At 42.1% G+C, this 15,177-nt stretch overlaps 1 protein-coding gene across 1 annotated transcript in view; it reads right to left on the reverse strand.

The window, feature by feature from the left end:
- Nucleotides 1-349: 349 nt before the first annotated feature.
- The window catches only part of LOC134418953 (uncharacterized), a 231,257-nt gene continuing 216,429 nt past the window's right edge, over nt 350-15,177 (reverse strand). Inside the window, exon 4 of the mRNA XM_063157982.1 lies at nt 350-531. Within this exon, the coding sequence (XP_063014052.1) occupies nt 471-531 (61 nt within the window). The 3' untranslated portion in view covers nt 350-470. The remainder of the gene's footprint in view (nt 532-15,177) is intronic.

Here is a 15,177-nt window from a genome sequence, read left to right on the forward strand (position 1 = left end):
GTCTGAAGTGGGGCAGCTTGGTGTAAGCCACATTTCTCTCCCCACACATCAGTATTTTGGGACCCTATCACACCCAGGCACTGTTGTTTGACATCACTCACACTCATCTCCAAACTCTGTCACGTGTTTCTGAGCACGCAGCCACTCTTTAGGTGCCTTCCCCAGCCACACTAAGCAGTGAAGCTGCACTTGGCCATACTTGCAAAGCCACCTGAAGCAAGCCTAGTACACTGTGCCTGCAAGAGCTGCTGGGCTTGCTCACAGGTTAATTCATGGCCTTGCAGGTTTGTCTCTGCAATCACATACCTTGCACGGGAGATGACTGCAGCTGACCTGTGAGCTTGAACGTGCAGGGGGTGGTGAGGCTGCATCCTGCCATCATCACAGCCTGGGACAGCACAAGCATGCTGCCCAGGCTGCACCCTTGGGTAGGCAGATGAGATGAGGTCTGTAAGTCAGGCAGCATGTGGTCATGTGGCATTCACATTCTCTGAACAGAGAGAGACATCATTTTCTCTTCCTGGACTTTTCCTGGAGAAGCACGGAGAAGAAGAGAAAACAATTCTTATCTCTACTTGCTGCTCTTGTTGTTTTTGCACATGTGGAATGTTTTAGGAACATTGTTTGGCTGAAGTGATTTGTCCATTGGATTCTGCTGAGGATTGTTTTGTTTCCTTGGCCAATTGGGTCAAAGCTGTGTCCTGGCTGTCTGGAGACAGTCATGGGTTTTTCTTTAGTATAATATAGTATTAATGTAATATAGTATTAATATAATATAGTAATATAATATAGTATTAATGTAATATAATATAGTTTTAATAAAACAATTTTCGGCCTTCTGAACCTGAGTCAGATGCCAATCTTTGCCAGATGTTGGGGTTGCCCTGCATACTATGTGTAGATGATCCTTGCGGGGGTTCACCACTGTGATTTCTCTCTCTGTCTTGAAAAAAATATGGCTTCATTCACATAAGTCTCAAAGTGTCTCAAAGTGTTCAAGCATGATCAGAACATTCTTTTGGAAGACTTGTCAACCATATATCTCCATAAATTACTGCTTGTTTCATCACTTATCTCTTCTGGCCAAACTTCTCAGACTTTTCAAAGGTTCATTCTTGACTAGAATTGGTTTGCAATTTAAATGGTCCTTACTTTAAGTTAAATATCACCAGACTCAGGTGAATTTATTTAGTGTGCATGAAATAGTGATCAAGCGAACATGTCAAGTAGCTCATCCCAGACACCCCAGAGAAATGGTGCTTCTGGCTGAGGGTTTATCTCATCTGTGTTGGTTCAAGTTAGTGTTTTATTTCTTTTGTGTCAGAGAAATTTGTTGATCAAAAATGCTGATTCATCTTGGTCTTTATTTTTCCTCATGCTTCAGAAGACTTCTGATTCAATGTAAAGGGGATTTTGAGTTTAGCTGGAGAGAGAAAATTATGGGTTGATTTATCCCTGCATTGTATAGTACTTGTAGAATAAGCTTGAGTTTTCAGTGTTAACTCATTACTTTTGGATGTCTGAATCAGCACACTAAGATAAGCCTGATCCTTATCATACGTGCCCCTAAATTTGGGTCTTCTGAATTGGCATTCATATTTGAGGACTCTATAAGTGCTAATTCCTGTATTCATTCAGAATCTGCTTCTGAATTTGGGTGTCAACCAGGCAGCTTTTGTTACTTTGAGAAGATGAGAGATGCTGAAAGTGGTGCTTGTAGATGGCAGACCCTACTGATACTGGTGAATATGTTAAATTGTAACACAGATTAGGGAGAAATCTTTTGGATTTTTCTCCATCCAGAAGTAGATTGATCCCCTTTAAAGTTTATATTTTTATTTACACCTCTTCAGGCAACAAAGGCTGAAGTGCAATCCCATGTAGTCTAAGGAAGCAAGCATGAGATTTAACTCATGAGGCAGGGCAAGCAAGGAAGCAAATTGACTGACTCTGCTGGCTCTCCAAGTGATCTTCTGAATGGGATGTCATTGTCTGTTTGAACCTTTGGATTGTGTCAGACCATAAAAGCCTCAGGCTCAGAGTTTATTTAGGAGGGGTTTCTGATATGGGCATAAACAACCTGCAGATCACACAAATCAAATACATGTATTTCTGAAGAGACTTAGGATGAGTCCAAATAATGTTGGGCTCTTGTGTGACATGTGCGCAAGACGTGTGATTAAATCTCAAGACAAGGTTGGTAAAGCTTGGATCTAGAGTGGTGTATCTGTAACAGCAATTAGAGGACTGTGTGCTTGGCAGCTGCAAGATAAATGGATAGTTTACCCTACTTAAGGGACCTATGAGCATAATGTTTATTTTTTGAGGTTTCAGCAGTGCCTGATGCTCATCAGCAGGCAAACCTCATTGTTAAAATGAGGACGCTCTTTAAGGCTACTGGTTCTGACCTTTTGAGTTGGCATGAATAAAAGCCAGGTTAATGAAATGTGTTGCTCCTGTAGCAAGTTAGGAAAAGAAACAACTTGTCTGCTGCTTGGAAAGACAATAAATGCCACAGAGATTTATGCAGAGCTTTTGGTGTAGCTCCATAGTCATGTGAGCTATCTGTACATAATATACTGGGGAAAAGAAGTCTCTGCTTGGATCTAGTGAAGCACACAGCTCCTGATGTCTCAAGGTGACAGAAAACAATAGTCATAGTGATTGTGACTTGCTTGACGGGATCCATGATTTAGCATTCTTGCCCTTATCGCTTGCCACTTTCAAATCCACAATCCTGAAGTGCAATCAGGAAAACTGCATTTGGCATGACTTGTGGAAGAACAGCATAAATCCCCCAGCACCAAGCGCTTACATGTGTGTTAGGCTGACCACTAGGCACCCATTCTCTGAGGAGCACCCAGAAAAGTTGGCTGCTAATGAAAACCCTGGAGCTGGCACTGAACTGATAAGACTGCTGGGTCCCTGTTTTTGTTTTCTGGGCTCATGCCAGTTTAACAACACAACCTCTTGCAAGCAGTAATTTTTAAGCTCAAAACATTAACGTAAAGCGGGTATAAAATTGGCTGGGGACTTCAATGTCAGCGCTTAACAAAGGGAACCGTTTCTTGCTAAGCACGGCTGCTGTTTGCTGGATTCCGCGCTCCGCGGCAGCGCCGAGGGCTGGCTGTGCAGCAGCCGGGGGTCTGTGGGTGTCTGTGGCAGGCGGCTCCCGCAGAGCTGCCGGGCTCTGAGCGTGAGGCAGCCGCGCTCCGTGCGCCCACCGCTGCGCCAGCTGGGGGCAAACCACAGCCAGCCATTTATCGCCCCTGTGCCAGCACAGGGCTTCGTTGTTGCAAGCACAGCCTGAGATACAGGACTTGGGGGAGGGTATTTTGCTGCTAGACCTCTTTGCTCTTCCCATTGGTTGTAGGGATAGAATCCCTTTGGAGGAGCTAATACTCCCAGCAGGGAGCAGGACAGCTGGGATGCGACGCTGTCTTCAGGGTGATGTGGTGGGCTCCTGCTTTTAGTGCGTGGCAAGAACTCCCCGTGCTTTAGGATGGGACCTGGAATTGAGGGGATCGTCCCTGTCAGGCTTTCCAGCTCAGAAACTAAAACTGGCTTTGTAGTTAATCGATGTACTGCTGTATGGGATGGAAGGAAAATTATGGGGGAGTTTCATACTTCTTTCCTTGTGCCTCCCCATGTCTGTCCCTTCTAAACACAGGGAACAGAAATGCTGTGGCAAGGCCCATTTTAAAAATCAAATCTGGTTGTTTTATTTCTAACCTCACTTTCCCTGTAGTAAAGTAAAATACATTTAATTGGCTCAATTCAGTCTGAAATAATCCTCTAGTCCCAGTAGTGTAGCCCTGGGACACCACTTCTGGCCTCCAGCTGCTGTCCAAAAAAGCAAAGCTCTCCCATAGCTCCTTTCTTGTCTCTGTTTGCCCCACAGGAAAGTTTTGCCCCCCCCTACAGCATCTTGAATGACACAGGGTGCCCAGGCAGTGGCACTGAATCTGTCCTCACGGTTCTCTCCAGACTCAGCTGCTTGGAAGGATCATGGAATGAATGAAAGACTGTAGATAAAATTTCATAGTGGGTGACTTCTTTTCAGGGCCATTAGTGACACTGAAAAATCAGACTTTATATTATAAAGCAATCTTCCACCTGAACTCAGGACAGCTACTCTAGTTCCACAATATGTTATTTAAAGCCTGCTTTATAATAGAATTTTGTATTGCAGTATGTATAATTTATAATATATTAAAACCCATTTCATAATGTATTTTAATCTCTGATGATGAATAGCTGGGACAGTCTTGCAGGTTCTGTAGTATCACTATGGCAACATCCTTTAAAAAAAGAAGAGTAGGACAATTGAGAGATACCAAGGACTGGTCAAGGAAAGAGTAATGGCACTTGTCAATTTGCATTTTTTCCTACAGTTTATTTTCTTCTTGGAAATGGCATCTATTCTGATATTTTTGCCAGTGTTTTCAAGAAATCACTCGCGACATTACTGAAACGTTGCCTCTCCTTTAACCTTTGAGGGCTCAACTCTGAAAAGATTTGTTTTCCATCTCAGTGCTAAATGACTTAGCCCATCTGTGAAGATGAGCAGAGCTCAGCAGCTATTGGTGGACTGGAAATATATCTTCCATCAGATTTCCAATGATTCTCAAAAATCAAAATAGTACTTTGAGTCCAACCTAACATGCTTAATTTAGAAAAATTGGGCTTGTCTTCCGTACTAAATGGTTGGCTGTTTTTAAAAATCAAAGTGCTTGCTTTGAAGGCTTACATTTTGACTAAACCTCTAAATAGCAGTTATTCTTTTCCTGAACAGTACCCAACAAAGCATATTCATCATACATTTGCAAGGAGAGAAGAAATCTCAATTTGCCTTCCTTTCCAAGCAGCAGTGGTGCGTCTCTAAAAATGTCACTGCAGTGTCTCAAGTGATAGGGATCAAAAAGCCTGGAGATCTGTAGACCACTATTTGCTTATCAGGTGACACAGTGCTCATTCATGGAAGACTGATTTTTGTCATTTACCCTAAATCAGGCAGTCTCTTCCTGAAGAGCAGACCTTTGAAGGTCCCAGATATGCAGACCAAACACCAGCAGTGCACCAGGTAGCCTTTTGAGATGTTTCTGTTGCTGGATGTTATTCTTAGTTTCATGTTTTCAAGCATGGGAAAGATAGTTTTTGAGGATGAAAGTTAATGGTTATAGTGGTTTGTTCTCTGAGTGGCTCTTCTGTCAAATGCTCCAGGCCTGAGTTCCCTGTCCACAGGGAACACAGTAGTTGGACCTGAGCTATGTAGAAGGTCCTGTGCCCTTTGTGGTTCCTACTTGGTTTTCTTAAATACCTCAGGTCTCTGCTATTTCAATCAATTCAACAAATAGTTCTACTCTCTCCATTCTTTGTGATTCTCAGCACAATTGGTTTCTTTCAGCCTCCAAACTCTTCTTTTCCAGGGCTACCCCTTGCCATCACAGGTTTTAGCACTGCCTTGCCCTCCTCCACCTTTTACAGAACAGACTATGACTGTCCCTTCTCCTTTGTGAGCTAACCTTTCTCTAGTGCTTTTCTGCACCCAGCCATGTTTTGACTGGTGGCAGGTCCTGCAAACCAAAGGCAGGTATTTAATAGCCCTGGTTACATCAGCTGATAAGAGGCTGAAGGTAAGAATGTGCCTAAAATGTCTGGGGACACCTGGGCATTCATTTTTCCCCCTGTTTATCCCAAAGCAGAACACAGATGTTGACCTTTACCTTACTAATCCACCTGCTTACTCAGGCTTTTGCTTGAGGGGTGACAGCGAGTGAATTTCTGCCTATAGGGTAAATTCCAGGATGTATCCATTACTGTGCCATTGACATTTGCCAGCCGATTCTTATGTTTTCAAAGTAATTTTGTTCATGTGCCCAGGGAAATTAGCAGTGAACTGTTACTGCAGTTTAAAAAGCATTTCTGGAATAAAATTTCTTTTAACTCTTCCTATTTAAGTCATTGCTTGCATAAAGCTACTGATTAGAGAAGAGCTGGAATCCTCATGAGAAATAGGAATAGTGAACTTGATGAGTTTTTATTCTGACTTTTTTTTTTTTGTTCTGCAGTTACAGGAAGCCTTTTGCCATGGGCACCTCATCCGTGACATGGATCACAGTCTACAAATAATTCTAGGGTTTAATTTTTCCAGTTTCACTGCTCTTGCAACATAACTTGTAAATGTGCAGCTCAAATCCTGTAACTAGATATCTAAACAGTGAGGAGACAGTCATTTTCCAGTGAAGGAAAAACTTCTAAAATGGTGGGAGCGGTGGCATAAAGATCCAGCTTTACATTAGGTCTAGTGTTCACACTGAAACTCTTGTCTACTATCTAGAAGAAAATACAGCTTATACAAATCATGCGTGTATGAAAATGGACACATTGAGTCTCTCAGCAAACAAGATTATAAGGCAGGAATCCTTCTGATTTAGATAACACTGTTAGGGCTGATGGGATTTCTTGGGGTTTCCTCTTCTAACATACATTGTATTTGAGAATGAAAACCAGCTGAGAGCAGTATCACATAAACCTATTTTCCTGTTCTTTATGGAAGATGAGTACTTTCTTATCCCAGAACCACTGGGCCCATTCATAACTGAAACCTTTAAAGTTTATGAACTGTGAAATTAGGTGACTAATAGACAGGTGAATCATTAGGCTGAGTGCATTCAGAGACCTCCTTGTTCCTGTTTCTTATATCTCCCTGTAGACAAACACATTTACTTCAGCACAGAAGAAAACCAGCATCAAAAACTCCTCATGACACTGAGGCCCTACCTAATTGCAGGAGAATGGGATTTTTGCCAGGACACAATGCATGCCTACTGTATCTGTCCATTTATTTTCTCAGGGTGTCATGCCTTGTGCCACACTGGGTCATCCACAGGCATGTAGGAGTTTTTACTGGTTTCTTGGTTTGGTGGTTTTTTTTTTTTTTTTGGTGGCTTTTTATTTTTGGGGTTTTTTTTTTAGTTTTGACTTTTTTTTTTTTTTTTTTTTTTTTTTTTTTTGGGAGGTTTTGTTTTTGTTTGGGGGGGGAGTGTTGGGGTTTTTTTGCAATATGTAGGAGAAAACCTTTGTAGCCTCTATCTGCTGGAGATCTTTTTCTTTCTTTTTTGTACAAGTTTGTCCTGTGTGAAGAGGTCTGAACAACTAGAGAGCCAGGAGCAGATTTGTTTCAGGTACTCCTGCCACAGCAATGTTCTGATAATAAAATCCTCCCAGCTGTTTGGAAAAGCTTCAGCATTCCCTGTAAGAAATGTCTGACACAGTCCCAGGAACAAAAAAGTCAAACCAGCCCAATCAATAGCACTTCATTTGCTTACTGGAATGAAATCTCCACAAGTGATTTTGGAGTGAAGAGGGGACTTCAAATGGCAGTTTTGCACATGTCCTGGCTTTTAGATTTTACATAGGATGTGATTCAGGAGCATTGAAGCAGTCCTCATCTTTATCAGAACTCCCCTCCAACTTAGTTTCACCAGTTATTTATTGTCACATGTGGAAGAGGAGTTTTAGCCAGGCTGTATATCTTAGTTAATTAAAAGGAACATCTGCTTAATATAATGCATTATATAAATGGTATTTCCTTTGTATACCAGGCTGCATGAAATAATCTGTTGGCTACTGACCCAAGTTCCTGCACGCCTATCAGATAACCCACAAAAAGCATAAGATCTGACATCATGCATGTCCCCTCCAGGCAACATATAGAATAAACACTGTAAGCTTACATAGAAACAGGTGAGTCCAAAAGAGCAGAAAGGGATCTACACATTCCCAAAGTACAAACTTAAGTGGTAACAGATGAATCCAGAAAGTGATTATAGACCCCAGAGCTGATTCATAAACTTCTCAGGCTGCAATCTCCAGAGTTTGAGGGCAAAACTCTCTGTGATAGGCTTTCTTCCATGTCTTTATAGCAGGAATAAGTTCAGTCCTTTGTATACTTAGGGAATATGGATGAAGATACTGATGTTGTTGAGTGGTCTGAATATTCAATAGCTGTGAAATCAAGATAGCACTGTTGAATGGTGAAACCATTAATGAATTAGATAAATTTCCCTGATTTCATGCAGGCAGAGCAATCTCATCTGACCTGCCATAGTTTGTAGATCTTCCTTGCATAAGAAATATTTCACTCCTTGGGTTTTTTTGTTCATAGAGCCTAAATTTCAAGTAGGACTTTGTGGGGGGAAGAGTTGGATCTACATTCAATAGTCCAGGGAATTTTGGCTGTTGACTTGCCTGTTCCTTGCTGGGAGAGATTGCCAGAGGCCTTGTGTTGTTGGGTAAATGTTGGGGGCAAGAGCTTGGTGCATATGTTTGGTGCATAGCTTGCAAGCTGAGAAGAGGATGCTCTGCAGTGCTCTGGCACTTCAGTACCTGACTCATGTTGGTTAGAAATGGAAACAGGGGTGGACCTCACTGTGCTGATTCCTAATCCACCTTCATCATGTCCCTTCCCTGTTTTTTCCCTTTTCTTTAGCTGCCAAAATGGAGATGTGCTAGAGCTAGACATGGCTAGAGGCAAGCCATGCTGACACTGTGAGAGCTTTCGGAATGCAGAAGAGAGGCCAAAACTACAGAGAAGTTTATTTGCAAACCTCTCTGTCCAGATAGCTCATTAAATTATTTTCTGTGCTTATCCCACTACTCAACAAACAGCTCAGAAGAGCAGCCAAACCATTTTAGATGGCTTTGTTGCCTCAGACATGGGAGCACAGGATGCTACCTCAGTAGGCTGGGCTGTGTTTGCTGTTCTGATGCTGGAAACAATCATCTTTGCTCTCAGGACAAAACATTCCCAACTGCCTGACTTTGGGGTTCCACTTTAATCCTACGTGCTAATGTGCTGGTTTACCGTACTAATGCAGATTAACTGAAAATAACTTGGCACGTCAGGATTTTCTGCTCTTCTTATGCTTTATAATCTCTTTGCTTTGGATAATGTTTATTACATACTGAAATAATGGGTTTAGTGCTTTCATGACCTCTGCAACATGATCTTTTTGTGATTCCACTCAGAACTGCTCTTGCTTAGCAAACCTCCCAGCCAGGAATCAGTCCAGTGCAGTTACCCTGGGCATGCTGGCAACCATTTTGGGGATTCTCTTGGGTTGAGTCCCACTGCAGATCTGCTGCAAACAAAACAGGCATTTGAGCTTATTAATTCTGGCTTATTAATTTCTTTCATTGCAGCTGCAACCAAGCAAGAGCCTTCTTCAGCCTTCACCCTGGGTTCCTTCTCATCTGCCTTGTTTAGGATGCACCATAAGATGTTTGGAGGCTCACTAGGCAAAGTTGATAGAGAGCCTTCTTGGCTGCCAAAGCATTTAAGACCACCTCAGAAGGGCTGTTGGGGAGATTCTACAAGCACAGAACATATGGGCAGGATGGTCTGTATTTATTTTGGTTGCTAACAGACTGCTTCTACTGCATCCATATACGTTCATATTGAGGTTTGTGTATCTCAGTAATCTCTCTAATCTTCTGGCCAGATGTTTGATGGTATTGGGAGGCCAGAGGTGTAAAAACTTCAGAGGTCTACACAGACTCCACTTGCTTAAATGCTATGTGTTAGCAGATTTCTGGCACCTTTCTTCTGGTCACCATCTGCACTCTTTCCAGCTCTTTGAATATGTTAATGCTGCTTTTTGCTCCCATCTTTGTTTTTCCTCCCTTTACTCCCTCCTTTCTGTATCTTCCCGAGGATGTGTTTCTCACAGCCTCCATTATCTTTTCTTCTTTGCAGAAGGGATCTGAAGTTACACAGCCACAGCTGGCACTCTTGTTATTTTTGGCAGAGTTTTGTCTGCCCTATGTTTTGGGTGGCAGAAGCTCTGTGGGAGCCTTGCTAGGCAGCTGGGGATGGTAAGCATTGCTGCTGTGCCCTGTGTTGTGCCCGACTGTGGTTTAGGCTCTTTTCCCCTAAAGAACTGCTGCTTGTGCTGGCCTAACTCAGAGCAATTCCCTCAGCTCTTTGCAAAAATTCCTGTCTTTCAGAGTGGAAGCTGGACATGTGTCTTTAATACAGAGCAGGAGCAAAGAGGAGGGAGTCAGCCTTACTGAGGGCAATTAATTTTGCTACTGACAGTGAGCCTGTGTGCTCCCTATTCTAACTTTCTCTTCTTTGAAGGTGACTTTTACAAATGGATGGAGATTGTCAAAGCCTGTAGCTTCAGGTACTATGCCACCTTTAATATTGAAGTGAAATGAGTCTCCACCATCTGTCATTGCTGGGAAAATGACAATATTTCCATTGCCTCTGTCTTCACAGAACTAAAACATGACATCAGAGACTGTCTACATCTTCTCTCTGGTTTTTGTGCAAAGATTTTTGCCTCCTTTTTCAGTTTGCTCCTGTTTGGAATATAATGAGGGCTACTGTCTTCCATGTGCTTTTTATCAGGGAACAGTGCTCTTCAGCAGACTCATTAAAATAATGAATGGCCTCAGATGGTTAATTATCTCTGAAACTTTCTTGCTGTCCAGCAGCAGGAAGCTTTCTTACATGGAGTGTGGATAAGAGCGACAGTCTTTCAATGACAGTCCTTCTATGATATCCTTTAAGACATCTGACAGAAAAATAGTATATTGATCCCACCAAACCCCAATGAAATTATTTCTGTCATTTAGGTGTGTGGCCTGATCAGTTTGACTATTGGGAGTGGATGGATTTTGGATTGGGAGGGCGACAATAATTCACCTGGTGGATGGGAGTGGCAGTGGAGTTTGGGAGGCATGTTGTAAAGATGGATGAGAGAATTAGAAAGACATCTCTTCTGGATACCATCAAGATTGAGGGGGAAAGAACTTGGGCTCACCAAGCCTTCTAAACTGTCAAAGAAATGCATGCTCTGGTCAATCCATCTCTTTGGATAACTGGTTGCATATGGATTGAAATGTGCTTCTTTCATCCAGATTCTCATCCTTTAAAAGCCAACTTTGAACAGTATTCATAGTGGCAGAGAGTTCTGCTTTGGCAAAAATTAAAAAAACACAAGTCTATGAAATACATCTGTTTTGCTTAAGGGAATTCACCTTGCCTTGTATAATCTGGGAGAGAATTCTAGATAAATTTGGTGGTCCTGACTCTATCTGGCCACTAGGGAGCTCGGGTCTCATTTAGACACAGATATTAGTGCTGCTGTTAGTTCTTTGGGCTTCTCTGGGGTTAGTGCTACTGTTGAGCAATTGTAAAAACTCAGCTGTTTTGGTACCTTACTAAATGAGTTCTTATTCAATCAGGAACTATACAGTGGCTGGCACTCAGGTATGTAGTGTGAAATCCAGTACAATTAAAACCAGAACTTGTCTTCAAATAGCCATTAGCTATAGAGAATCACATTCAGATGGCACAGCAGGATGTGTGTGAACCAGGTGCTCTGGGAAATCTTATGCAGGAAGGAAAAAAAGAACAAACCCCTGTAGCTCACAGCTCTTGAAATTCCAGGTTTTTTTGTATGTGTACAGGTGCCTTTATATATACCTTAGTAGAGGTGAGCCCCAATCTCTACCTGGCATCTGTGTGTGCTGTTTTAATTCAAATAACAACAGGTGCCTGTTTATAGGTTGCATTATAAGTATCTGGAATTACTCACCTGGGTAACGTTAGAGATCAAAGCTGTAAGGAAGTGCATGTATGACCTAACATTTGATGGGTGCTTATGAACTGTGAGGAACATCTGCTCTGAGTGGGCAGCAATTGCTTTTCTATATTGAATATTGAAGTGGGTTAGCACACCGTGGAATAGGTTTCTTTCTTCCTTTCATCTCCATGGTATTTTTTTCTTCATGTTGTGATTTCATAAAGATTGAATAGTCACAATGAAAGAGCAGTAGACAAATGCATACAGAAACAATTTAGTTTTCTATGGTGTCAGATGCTGTTATAAGAAATAAAGTTTTGCAGGTTTCTACTTAAAATCATAACCAAAGAGCTCTGGCCTGGCAAGTGTGAGCAACTGCATAAGGTCCTCTGTCAGAAATGTCATTCAGCTGTCCTCTCAGATAAACATGGCCTGCTTGACATGCTGATGTGGCCAGCATGAAAAATTCAGATTTTTTTCAGGAATTAACCTCTAACAGTAATTTATTCTTAGGAACAGTAAGTTGCCTGGGCCTCATGGTTGCAAGGAATGCCTTTAAGATGTGATCCAAGAATAAAGGAGGTCTCTCCTAAAGCAAGTCTCCTCCTCTGACCCTTGGATAACTCAGAGTTGGTGATTATACCTTAAACTTAATTTTAAAAATCTTAAAACTTTTAAAAACCCCCTCTGGAGGCTCCAGGGCTAGGAAGGGGAAAGTGCAAGATCCAACACAGGATTGGGAAGAAAGACTCAAATTTCACTTGACACTTTAGAGCTCTTCTGTTGATGGCCAGGAGCCGTGTGCAGGTCCACGGTGTCAATACCCACCTTGTGTGCCCGGCCACCTTTATTGGAGGTCGGTCAAACCCCATAGGTTCAAACTCATCTTCTGGATGGTCCCCTTCCATCGGCCCCTTGCCATCTTTCATGTGACAAGTGACCCATTTAGGCTTTGTGGGACTCACCATCTGATGTCTGAGAGCACCTGGTGCACTGTTCCCTGCACCAGGTCTGCTCCAGGTGTTGGCACGCCAGGAGCAAGAGACTTTGGTGAGCTGCAGGCCAGCCTGGAAAAAGCTTGCAGGAGAGTGAGACAGAAAGCATTTCTCTGGATCAGAGGGTGACATGTTCCTGTGTTTTGTGCAGCAATTATTTCAGTGCCTAGTAAACAAGAATTTAGTGTAGATGAGACCTGCCTCTGTCCTGATGTTCCCCCCAGAAAAACTGACTGAAGGCAGGAAGGCATCTAGGTAGTTTCTGTAAGAATTTGGTGAGAAATACCCAGCTGTTCTTCCAGAAGAGAGGGTGTATATGGAACTGACTAAAGCGAGAATGAAGCACTACTTAGCTTGACAACTGCATGTAGTTCCTATTCTGCACAGTCCCAAGTGCAAAGATAAGAAACCATTGTTTTTTCAAGACACTGCTGACAGCTCTTGCCAGGAAGGGCTGGATTGACTTTTTACTGGCACCTTAGCATTTTTGATCAATAGCTTCACAAATGGGAGGGAATTAATACTCTGCCAACTAAGCTGTCTTCTTTTTTTTTTTTTTAATGCTTTATTTTAATCAATTTTTTCTTATTAAGAAAAAGAGTAGTACAAATGATCAAGGACTAAAGCAACTTTCTCAGTCCAACAAATGTGAATTTGTCACTTCAAACCCAGTTTCCTTTGAGGAACACAAACACTGGATTAAAGCTTTACCCCAGACTTAATTAAAAGGCTAAATCCCATATATAGCATTACAGCTGTAATGCAACTGGAAGAGGATTGCTCATTACAGCCCACAGGGATTTCAATTATGGCTTTGGGGACTGATAGCCACCCATCTTGCCATGAATCCTCTTAGGGCAGACACCAAACCAAAAAGCATTGTGTTACAGCTCTTTATTGTCAAGTTTTTATGCAGACACCACCTAGCACAGAGGATCTATGGATTCACATTTTTCCCCAGCCAGACGAGTGCACATGAGGATGCACCTGCAATAAGCCCAAAAGATATCCCCATCTGCCACAGAGCCATTATTCCTGTCTGTAGATCAGGTTCAGCATATGCATTTAGAGGAGTAAACCATACCAGAGCTCATGACAGCCTTTGGAGTGGGATCAAATTACTCATTTCTCAGAACAGGCCAGCAAGGAATCCTAATTGCTGATGGGGTCTTGCTGCTGACTAGTGCCTTGGAGTCAAGGAAAAGCTGCTTCCCTTCCATTTGTTTGCTTAAAGACCTTGGGAGTCCACTGGGTGTGATTTGTGAGGACAGCTCTCCTGTGGTTTGCAGATATATGTACCAGAGGCACGTCTACCTCCAGATTGTAATATTCATATTAAAATAATAGAAGTTTTAGGTATGTATTGCACATGTCTGTATATTGATTAAAGTCCACCAGCAACCCACTCTTGTATCACACAGGGTCCAGGGCAAAAACAGAAATGGGCCCCAAGAACTGGGACCCACTAGCATGCTTACCTAAAGTGGCACCTTTGTATAAAAAAGAAGAAAGAAATAAAATCAGCAAAACAGAGGAGAGCTGTCAAAAATGGCAAGCCCTTGGTAAATACTTTCCACCACTGCATCACTATCCCTTTGGGAAAAGTTATTTTTATCTATTCCCTTCTGAGTGGACTCAGGCTCCAACCCTTCCTACCTTTTCCTGCTGCAATAATTACAGTTCTTCTGCATCTCCTTCCTGGGGTAATTATCAGTTAAAGCCAGGTGACTTCCCCTCTAAGGGCAACAGGCAGGCTTTGACTAAACTTGCTTTTTATTTACTAGACATGGAAATAACTAGTTACACAAAACACAGGAGCATGTAATCCACTGATCCAAAGCAATTTTTAAAAAACTCAAGTGTGTGTTTTGTGTGGTGTCGATACTACACATCACTGCAGTGTGTGAGTTTGGGTGTTCTTAAATGGATTTTTCTGGTTTAAGTCTGGTTTTGTTAACTTCATTGTTCAGAATTTTATGGTTTTGGTGTGTCTGTAGGTATTGAATTTTCAAGGCAGCTTGACTTCAATGATTATACTTGACCAATTTTCAAGGAATTTAAATTATCTATTTCACAGCAAGAAAAATAACCTTGTTGGAAAAGCTGATTTGGGTACAATAGAAATGGTCATTTGAGAAAATTTCAGCAGTGTTCTTTTTTTACGTGTTGTTTAAAGCAATCAGGCACCCAGACATTTCTGGAAGAACTTTAGTCCCTCTGAAGCCAGAGTTTATCTACATGAAATCTGCTCTGCATCAGCTTGAGCTGATTCAGATGAGACTGTGCCTTGCTAAAAGAGACAGGGCTCCAGTCCAACAAGGCTGGGACAGAGTGGCTGACAGGGTGGCACTCTGTGCCAGTATATCTGAAATACATCTGTGCCTGGTTTTGGTGGCATGGGGATGCAGTTATCTGGAGCTACTGCTGCCTTCTGCTTTTTTGTGATTTTAATGTGGCCAATCAGTGGGTTTGAAATAAAAGCTGAAGCCTGTCCTCTCTCTGTTTCTGTTATTTATTGCTTCTTGCCCTCAGTTCCCTGAGATACTGAAAATATACACAAACCCATTGCCTTCTGTGAACTAACA

The sequence above is a fragment of the Melospiza melodia genome, chromosome 5, assembly GCF_035770615.1.
Source record: "Melospiza melodia melodia isolate bMelMel2 chromosome 5, bMelMel2.pri, whole genome shotgun sequence".
In the NCBI taxonomy this organism is placed as follows: domain Eukaryota; kingdom Metazoa; phylum Chordata; class Aves; order Passeriformes; family Passerellidae; genus Melospiza; species Melospiza melodia.